Raw genomic sequence first — 9,646 nt, 5'->3', positions numbered from 1 at the left:
AGAGGCGGATTTCCCCACCAGAGGCAAGAAGCCCCAGGTGGCTTCCCCCCCTGCTCCCAACTAGGAGTGGGAAGGCAAGAAGTCCCAGGGGGCAACTGGGCTCCCAGTGGGGAGCTGTGGGGGGCTGAGAGCTCTGGGTCTCTGTCCCCCATACTGCCCCTCTTCAGTCGGTGGAAATGCTCCTGTTGAGGACGCACACCACTGACAGAAGGAGGTGGACATCAGGTTGACTAGCAGTCAACACATTAATTACTGCAGTGGCTAACAGAAGTTGTCTTAAGATGGTACTGTAGACATAGCCTAAGTCTTGGCAAATGTTTGTCCATGCTTTTCCAAAAACTGGAGAGAGAAATGTCATTGGTAGTAGGAAGTTCATTTACAATGTTCCGGTAAACTGCCCACTAACCCTCAAGGCACAGAACTCAGCAGAACTCTGTTTGTAGTCACTGAAGTTGTGGGAGAGTACAGAAACTTGATTGGGATCAACGATTCTCAGATAGCAAAAGAAAAAACAGAAACCTATATACTGCTGTTTGTCTGTATATAAGTACCCCTGCAGGTTGAAAAACTTGACATTTGAGATTGTCCAGTGCATTCTGTCCTTTGTACTGAAGTCTTGCCAGCAGATCAGATGTAATGTTGTACACTTCTGTTCGTAATGTCAACCCTGATTCAAATTTAAGTACTGTCTGAACAAATGGAGTTGCTTCTGCTTGAATAAAAATTTATCTGCAAAAGTGATTCACTCTGCACTAAAGCACTTAGTTCCTCTAAAATGGCAGTCATGTCCTCCACTTTGATTTCTCGAGCAACAAACCCCTGTAGTACTCCACATGATGGTAGAGTTAATCTATAGCTTTAAACCAATTATTCCATCTTGTTACAACCAGTTCTAAATGTTGAGCTTTCAACTCTATGGTCAATAAGGTAGTGTCTGAAATGAGTGTCTGAGTGGGGGTTTGCAGAACAGCTTTTTTATTAGTGCATACAGATGGTCCACTTCTGTATACAAATGGCATCAGCACTTGCCTGGTAAAGCTTTAATGTGTGCCCAGCAGGTCACATGAATGCAGCTGGTTAAAATGCCACTGAAACCATCTTTGAATGACTTTTGCATATGCTTTGCATTATCTGTCACATAAACCACTGCATTTGAAAAGTCAATTTCATATTGTACAAGGGTCTTTATAACAGCTTGTGCAATGGTAGAGTAGTTATATGTTCTCACTGCACTGTTTCTATGAGCTTGGCAGCAGCTGGGCAATCTTCTGAAACCTTCAGCAGCTGTATTAGAATATTTGCAACATACCAGTTTAAGCTGTCTGTATAGTCATCCACAATTACAGCTACTGCTGATCCTTCAATTCAGTGATCAGCTGTTGCTTGTTTAGTTCAAAGATGCAGGGAAGATGGACTTGTTTCAGTATACTTGCTTGTGGCATACAGCCCCGCATTTTGTACATGCTTGTTTAGGAATTCTCACATTTTGGGATTGTCTTTTTTCCTAATGGGATGTTTGCACTGCAACAGGCCTCTACCTTGTTTTATACTATCTTTTCCCTGTATTTCTGATTTTCATTTTGTCATGCAAGCACACCAGTAATTATGAGCTATTGCTTTGCTACTGTCACATCACTGCTCTCTGCCCTTCATTTTCTTTCTTCCATTGCTGCAACATGATGTGGACCTTTCATGTGGTTGACTATGTGGTCCTTTTTAACAGAGTCAAGAAATTTGCTGAAAATTGTACAAAATAACTTCCTTCCATCCACATGGAGAACATCTTTGCCGAATTCTTTAACTCTATCCCCAGGCTTAACAGTTTTATGCATAGGTAGTAAATGGCTTCAAATGGCTGAAGCAGAAGGTGGAAAATTGAAAGGAATTGGCTAGAGGCAACACATAACGCAATAGTGGGGGAGGAGGGCAAAATTTAAAGGTTCTGGTGGCATGCAGCGGGGTTCAGCACAGGTACCTAAGAGATAAAGGAGTTTTGATTTCTAGAGCTACTTTTGATGACATGTTTTATGATACTATGTAATAGCAGATGGCGACTGTTCTAGAAGAGAGTTACTCCTGAGGTTTACAGCTGACTGGGACTGCAAGCTTGGAAATTCCCTTACTGGCAGCAAGCAACTTGTCAGGCTTTAGGACCCAAGGGAAAGACTGCTGCAGCTGGTGTCATGGAGAGTTCTGGGCAGGTAAGAAGCCAGTGCTGAGGGAGAAAAGTGAAGAAGGGAGACAGCGGCTGCACCTGAGTTGCTTTCTGGAATAGGCAGGCGGGGAGTGACTGTTGTGCAACATGGAGAGCGCAGCACCAGCTGTGTTATGGGAGAAAATGGGGGTAGGAGCTATAGGCACTGGCAATAAAAGCTTAGAGCCCGCTGGGTGCAGGAGGGTCAGGAAGAGGCTCTAGCTGTGAGGGAACAGCACTGAGCCTATAGGCAGCTCGGGCAAAGTCTAGATGTGTGCAGAAGTGGAGATGTGAGCTAAGTGCCTACAGCCAGTTGTGTACTGGGAGGAAGGGCAGGAGCCAGCTGTCTGCAGAGATTAGGGAAGGTGGAAATGGGGAGCTGGTCACTGGGAGCCTGGAGCCAGCTATGTGCAGGGAGGAGGGGGCAGGAGCCTGCTGTGCAGGCAATGTGTGGGACAGATGGTGGGCACTGAGGGCTAGAACTGGACCAGCTGTGTGCTGGAGGGAGGGGGCAGGAGCCAGCTGTGTGTTGGGAGAGGGACCAGGAACCAGCTGTGTGCAGGGCAGGTGAGCAGGGGAGAGGAGCTGTGGACGCTGCTGAGAAAAGGTGCAAGCGCTGTCCATTGTGCAGCATGACAAGGGAGCCCAAGGGCCTTGCCTGTCCAGGAGAAGGAAGCTCCATGGAGGTATTGCTGAGCCCAGGCCTGTATGAGGAGGGGAGAAGTTGGTGGTGAGTCTCATACAAAAGCCAGCCCCCAACCTGTGCCCTGGGGAGTAGTCAGCAGACATACACCCTGGCAGAAATCTGGAGGGGGCATGTGACCCGCATGCCCCCTCCCCATGCTTTGCCTCTGGAATTGGCAATTTTGGAAATGAAAGGTAATTTCGGGAAAAAACACAGCAATATTGGCAATATCTGGAAAACACCAGCCCTAATCATGATTGAAAATGATATAAAATACACACAAACCCCACAAAAGACAGAATCAGCTTGGTCTGATCATTCTATCGGTTTTGAGGGTCTGATCCTTCTCTAACTGAAATCATTGTGAACAGGACTGGTTCCTGAGAAAGCAGTAATCTGAATGCTTCTGTTCCAAGTACGCAGTTTCTCTTGTATATAGTTGAAAGGAGAAAGCCTTTATCTTTTAAGTATTGGTAAAATGATATAACAGTTAAAAATAAATTAGCTATCAAAATTACTTTCTTGTGTAATAATTTATATATGCCTGTATAATAAACATATTCACAAAGCACTTAAATACAGTATGTTATGTAATATGAAATATTGTTTTTTTTTACTTTTCCTTTGCTTGCTCAATGATCCAGTTATCACAGCGCTTGTAAATTTTGTGTAATTAAACAAGCACAAATAAAATGACTGTAGAACATTTAAAATGTTTAAATGCACCTTTTTAGTATTACATCATGCAGTTTAACATAGCCAAATATCTGGACTTAGGCTACAAATATGTCATTTAATTAAAATGCTGTTAAACAGTAGCTCTGAAAAGTATGCAAAATGTAACAACATAGTAATTTTGCTTGCTCTGACTACATTTTGCTATATAATAGTCTTTTAAAAGTCCTGCAGAGTCAAATCTTCCAATATGCAGATTTAATTCCCATAATTAACTCTCCATGATAGCTTTCCCCAGATGGTATAATGAAGACTCTTACAACTTTTCATCTTGCTTGAAAATTGTAAAAGCTTCTTTGGATTTTTTCCAGTTTTTTGCAAATGCTGTTATTCTTTGGAATGCTTCTGGCAGACCTTCCCCAGTGATGGCACAACAAGGCTGTACATACCAATTTCGATCACTGCAATGTTTCTGCATGTTGAATTTCCTGGTTATTTCCTCAGCGTTCAAAGCTCCAGGAAGATCCTGCTTGTTAGCTAGCAAAACAACAGGCACATTCTTTACAAATTCATTCTTTAAGATGAGTTCAAATTCTTTCTTTGAATCTTCCAGACGTTGCTTATCAGTGCTGTCCACAACGTACACTAGGCCATCGGCATTTTCAAAGTAATTGCACCAAAATGTCCTCATTTTATGTTGCCCTCCAACATCCCAGATTGTTATAGCAATATTTTGCCCTGTTTCAATCATTTCCACGTTAAAACCGATTGTTGGGAGTGTTAGGAAAACATCATTAAACTTTAACTTGTACAATAGTGTAGATTTCCCAGCTGAATCGAGTCCCAGCATTAATATCTTAGCTGGTTTGACTCTGCAGTGTTTGGAACTCAGCAGACCCATTCTTGCTGTAATTATCTGTATTATGTCTTAAAGATGTTATTTCTTTTATCAGAGTGATTTTTGTCAGAAAGCCCTTCTTTCTCCATGAGATGAAGCAAAAAGTAAAAGAAGAGGAAGTAGAAGAAGAGGCTTTGTGCTATGAACAATAAGCCTTTGTGTATTTATGTAGAGTCCTTATCAACTTGATAATAGGCAAACAGTATTTTATGAAGGTATAATGTTCACTGCCTAGCCTTTGGGTGGAGCAGACATGAGAGCATACCAATTAGTCATGAAGCCCAAAGGTTACAGTATTTCTGAACATGCTGAACAGTGGCAATGCCATACTTACATAAAAAGCCTGCTGTTGTGGTGTATGGGCTATTTATACATTATAAGAGAGTATAAACACATATAACAGTGCTCTAGATACTGAGCAGGCAGTGGATTTGTAACAACACACAGGGCATGTGCTTGGAAATCACCAATTTTGGAGTTCTAATCCTGATTCACTGTGTGGCCATGAGAAAAATCATTTAACCACTCTTCCTCAACTTCCCTTTCTGTGAAACATGGATAATAATTCTTACTTACTTACCTCATGGGAGGGTGGGAGTGTTGTATGGATTTTTGATCATTATAAAAGTACAAGCTGATAAAGATCCTGGTCTGAGGATGCAAACCCTCCTTATGTGAGTTGTTCCAGGGCCTAGAATAAGACATAACACAATGAGTGATAATCACAGACAATGAGGATTATAAGTAGAACAAATACACTGATTAACTAGTTAATGTTTGTGTGGCACATTGAATGTTTATGGGTTGATTTTCAACAGTGCTCAGCACTCACAACTCTCACTAATGTTAATAAGAGCCATAGTGCTTGGCAACTCAAAAGAAAAGTCATAAAGTGTTATTATCCATGATATTATTAATAGTTATTACAAGGAAAGCACTTTACAGAGGATTTTCAGGCCCTAACTGCACTGGCCTTTAAAATCAGTATGGATGTGTGTCAGCAATTTTACACACTTTCAACTAAATTTGTTTCTAATATAATTTATCAGGCTATGTGGACCAATTCAAACCATAATAGCCTAAAGAAACATATTTTTAGTTCAGAGTAATTTGCTCCTCCTGCTTATCCATTACCTGAAGGCATCATCTTTGATTGTGACATCAGCATTGGTTGCTGAGGAAGTTATAGTCACAAACAGCAAATTTGTTATGTTTGTGTCTAATTGTTTATAAAGGTGCTCTGCCTCTCAGAGCCAGCATACATACTTTATGATATAGCCCTTGATAAGATGCAAATTTGCCTGAAATCATAATCTTCTGTTTGTTTCTGTGTAATCACACCCACAGCAACAAGTTGTGATGTTACAGCAAATAAAGATTTTGTGTTTGCACCAATATGCTAGGCAATGGAACAAGGTGGGGGGAGGGGAGAGAAGGGAAATCAAGAGAGACTAATTGTTTCTAAACAGTATGACACTCATAGTTTTCCAGAACTTTCTGTGGATCTACATAGGGATCAAGCCTGGTATAATTCTGATTGACTTCAGTGATCTTCCCTGGTGCTCTCTTAAATGGCACAATAATTTAAAACTATATAGAACACCCAGAAGTATTAGTAGTTAGGCTTACCATTTATCTCCACCTAAATAACATACAATACATAATCTCTAGCTTTCTTTTACAAATGTTCAGTGTTTTCATTATCAGTGGAATTGGGACTCAACTGCAATCTCAAAACTGGATGGAGCCTATTTTCCAAATCTGGTTCAGATGCAGGCCAAGGTGACAGAAATCTCTCCAGAAAAGTTCATGAGATTTTGGTGCTGTCAAATGTAAACCCAAATCCTAGCCAGGGGATAGCTGCATGTTGACCAGCAGCCTATGTTCAAGCCAAACACCACCTCCTTGGCCCAAGGCTAATTATTATTTACATAGAAAATTCCAAAGTTTGGGCTACACCCTTTTCAGATAACTCTGAGCCTGATCTTGTAATGTGCTGAGCACCCTCAGTTATGAATTCTTTTGTAGGTGTTAGGGTTCGCACTACCTTTCAGAAGGTGTCAACACCTCAGAGGATCAGGCCTATGTTTCCATTTACAATTATACAATTTTGTAGTGTCTTACTGCTTTCAAATAAATAAAACTTTGATTCTCAGGTCCTAATAGACAAAGCAAGTCCTAGTTTTTCCTCATAATTTATTTGAAATTATAGAGCCACTCAAGGTGATAGTCTTAAAATATTACATATGATTTAATTTATTTTGATTCATTAACATGAAAAGGAACTATCCATTGCTCTAGACATAATTTTAACTACACTTGTTATTACAGCTCCCTTTATTATCATCCTTACTCCAGTAATTGTGCCAGACCCCTAACTGTCAACAGGCAGCCAAAATAAAGATTGAAAGAAATTGCTCCCTCTTCCACCAGTAACTGCTGTCATAATGCTCATCCCTCTTCATAACCTAGAGTGAGAGAGAAGCAAAGCTTTGAAGGTGGGCAGTGAATGTAAAGTGAAGGGACCTTCACAGAAAACATCTACTAAGCAGAGGAGAATTCACTAAAGCACACTGAGACAGAAATGTAGGCATGGCAATGCTAAGCATAGCCACACCCAACTTTGGAATCATTGGGCCAGTGAAAGAGAATGACTCTATAGCCTGGCAGTCAGAGCACTTAGCCACTATGTGGGAGATTCAGGAGGTGGTTTCCCTACTCCTACTTAGATTTAAGCATCTAAGGCAGTGGTGGGCAACCTGCGGCCCATCAAGGTAGTCCGCTGGTGGGCCACGAGACAGTTTGTTTACATTGACCATCCCTGAGGCACGGCCGCCCACAGCTCCCATTGGCCGGGAACAGCGAACCGCGGCTACTGGGGGCTGCGGGCGGCCGTGCCTGAGGGACGGTCAATGTAAACAAACTGTTTCGCGGCCCACCAGCAGATTACTCTGACGGGCCGCAGGTTTCCCACCACTGATCTAGGGCCTTTTGTGAATCTAGCCCATAGCTCCTAAGCCACTTACGGCTTTTTAGGTCTACTTAATTGCCTTTAGCTATAAGCAACATTTATTAAAAGATGACAAATACCTTGACGTTGTCCTTTTAGCTACAGAGTCCAAGATGTGGTTTGGCTCTGAGCCAAAGTTCCCCATAATTTGAGGGTGTTTGTATTCAGAAATTTGGTTAAGCCCATTAAACAGATAGCGCTGTACAGAGATAGGAGCCAGTTGCAAAATTGTGATTCAGCTGTGAATCCAAGTGACTCAATGTTTGGATCCGGGCCTTTGTTCAGACCTATTATCTTTTAGCAGTGAGATGTGGGATTTTGATAATGGGATGCAATGTTTTTCTTCAAGACAGCAACACATTTTAGTATGTTAGTACTCTAACTTTGGAACTAAGCCTTCAAACACTTATCAGTCTCAGGAGTGCTGACTAACATGAGTAGTCAATGTGAAGTCAATGGGACAGGCCTATTCAGTCACACCTGGAGACTGGAATTAAAGTCAATGGAGGGAGGCAGGCGAGTAAGCCCTATGGGGCAGGTCCACACTGGAACACAGGCGTCTAACGGGGCAATTAGGCAACTACGTCCCATGCTTAAGTGCCACTGAGATTCTCAAATTCCCCATGTCGCTGCCGCCTAACCATACAGGCCGGCCGGGGATGGGGGGACCAGCGACTCGGCCCGGCGCCGCTGGGGCGGGCGCTCCGGGGCTCCTCCCACCACGGCGGGCGGGGCCTCCCGGAAGTGGGGGGGTTCACCCACCGACCATGCGCGGGGGTGAGGTCTGCGAGCGGCCCGAAGGTAGGGTCTAGGCGTGTCAGTAGCGGCAAGGGGTCAGCTTCTTAGGAGGGGGATGAGGGCTGGTCCGCTGGCGGGGGGTAGCTGGGGGCTCACCCGCCCTTGAGCGCGGCTGGCGAGGCTAGCTGCGGGCTCACGCGCCCTTGAGCGCGAGAGGCAGCTGGCGGGACGTGCGGCTTGGGATTTGTGAGCGCTGGGGAGGGTTGCGCCGCCATTCCGGCTATCGTGGTGTCAGGACCGTTATTCCCTGGAAGGGTTACTGCTCAGTAACGTCTGCTTCAGCCTCCCCTTACTGGCCCTCAGAACGGCTGCTGCTATGGAGGGGGCTCAGGGGAGAGAAGGAGGGAGGGGGATGGGTGTAGCTTGCCCCGAGGGTGGAAGCAGGGCCGGCAGCTTCTTCCTTTTGCCGTCCGCGGCGGCAGTTTTTTTCGCTGCTTGGGGCTGCAAAAACTGTAGAGCCGGCCCTGGGTGGAAGGAGGGGGCAGAGGGGCGGGCCCTGGGGGTAACGAAGAGGGAGATGGGGTGGCAGGGAGGGGAGCCCTGCAGAGTGGTTTGACGTTCCCGTGGATGGGGTGAGCCACCTGCAGTGGTTGCCAGAGGGGCAGGTGCTCCTGGCTGGCTGTGCTGCCTTAGCACCCCTGCCCCAGGGTTGTGGCCTTAGAAGTGCAGTGTAGCCCTATGCCGACGTGTTGCAGCCTGAAATAAGGTACTGAGTGGCCAAAAAAAGTTGGTTCCCTGATACGTCCACCACCCTAAAACTGGTCACAACTCTGCCTGGGTTTGTGTGAGGAGAATGCCTCCACAGGCATACCTTGTCTGTAGGGAGCCTGACAGCAGTGCCAGCTTTGGCTTAGCTACCATACGGTGAGCCTACATGGGACTCCATTTCCTGTTACCCACTGTAAGTGTTGCATCTTACCATTTATTTTAATTACTTGGTTTTAAAATGGTATTTTATTACTAATTGCCCTTAGCACACTATCCCTTCTTTTGATTCACTCTATTCAGATGCATGTCATTGTTTACCTGTAACTAAGTTACGCACTGTATCACAATGTCATAACTCTAGTTCCACTTCTTTTTCCTGTTCAAATGGTTTACCTATGCCAATGTAGCAGCAACATTGCAAAGTTCTTGTGTCTTTGTAATGCACTGTAGGTAATCATGACCTTTAAAAACAGGCACACTGTGAACTGCAGCAGATCAAGATTACACTACTGCAGCGTATCTTTACTAGGGGTTTTCATTGATGTGTCTATGGTTGTGTATGAAACATAGGTCCAAAAATAGGCCTACTAACTGAGTGATTAGACCAGATTAATATTTTATTGGAACTGCAACAGTATAGCTGCACCATAACAAAATGTTAGTGTGGAAAAATTAAGC

General features: G+C 44.0%; 2 protein-coding genes across 21 annotated transcripts in view; one reads left to right on the top strand and one right to left on the bottom strand.

Annotated features, from left to right (window-relative positions):
- Positions 1 to 3,870: 3,870 nt before the first annotated feature.
- On the bottom strand, positions 3,871 to 4,455 carry ARL14 (ARF like GTPase 14). Its single transcript, XM_073358758.1, has one exon. It carries the CDS (start codon positions 4,453 to 4,455, stop codon positions 3,871 to 3,873), a length of 585 nt encoding a protein of 194 aa, XP_073214859.1.
- A 3,728-nt stretch (positions 4,456 to 8,183) lies between these two features.
- The window catches only part of B3GALNT1 (beta-1,3-N-acetylgalactosaminyltransferase 1 (Globoside blood group)), a 36,928-nt gene continuing 35,465 nt past the window's right edge, over positions 8,184 to 9,646 (top strand). For 14 of the 20 annotated variants that reach the window (XR_012160745.2, XR_012160744.2, XM_073359515.2 and 11 more), the window contains exon 1: positions 8,776 to 9,161. The gene's annotated coding sequence lies outside the window, so the exon portion shown is untranslated. Of the gene's footprint in view, positions 8,264 to 8,775; positions 9,162 to 9,646 lie in introns of those variants that run through there. The other 6 variants (XM_073359516.2, XM_073359507.2, XM_073359505.2 and 3 more) reach the window with 4 other exon arrangements.

Source organism: Lepidochelys kempii, chromosome 9 (assembly GCF_965140285.1).
Source record: "Lepidochelys kempii isolate rLepKem1 chromosome 9, rLepKem1.hap1, whole genome shotgun sequence".
NCBI lineage: Eukaryota > Metazoa > Chordata > Testudines > Cheloniidae > Lepidochelys > Lepidochelys kempii.
This window is presented reverse-complemented; position numbering and strand designations above follow the sequence as displayed.

Coding starts and splice junctions, on each gene's coding strand:
- ARL14 (XM_073358758.1), bottom strand. CDS start 4,455: ATGGGTCTGCTGAGTTCCAAACACTGCAGAGTCAAACCAGCTAAGATA.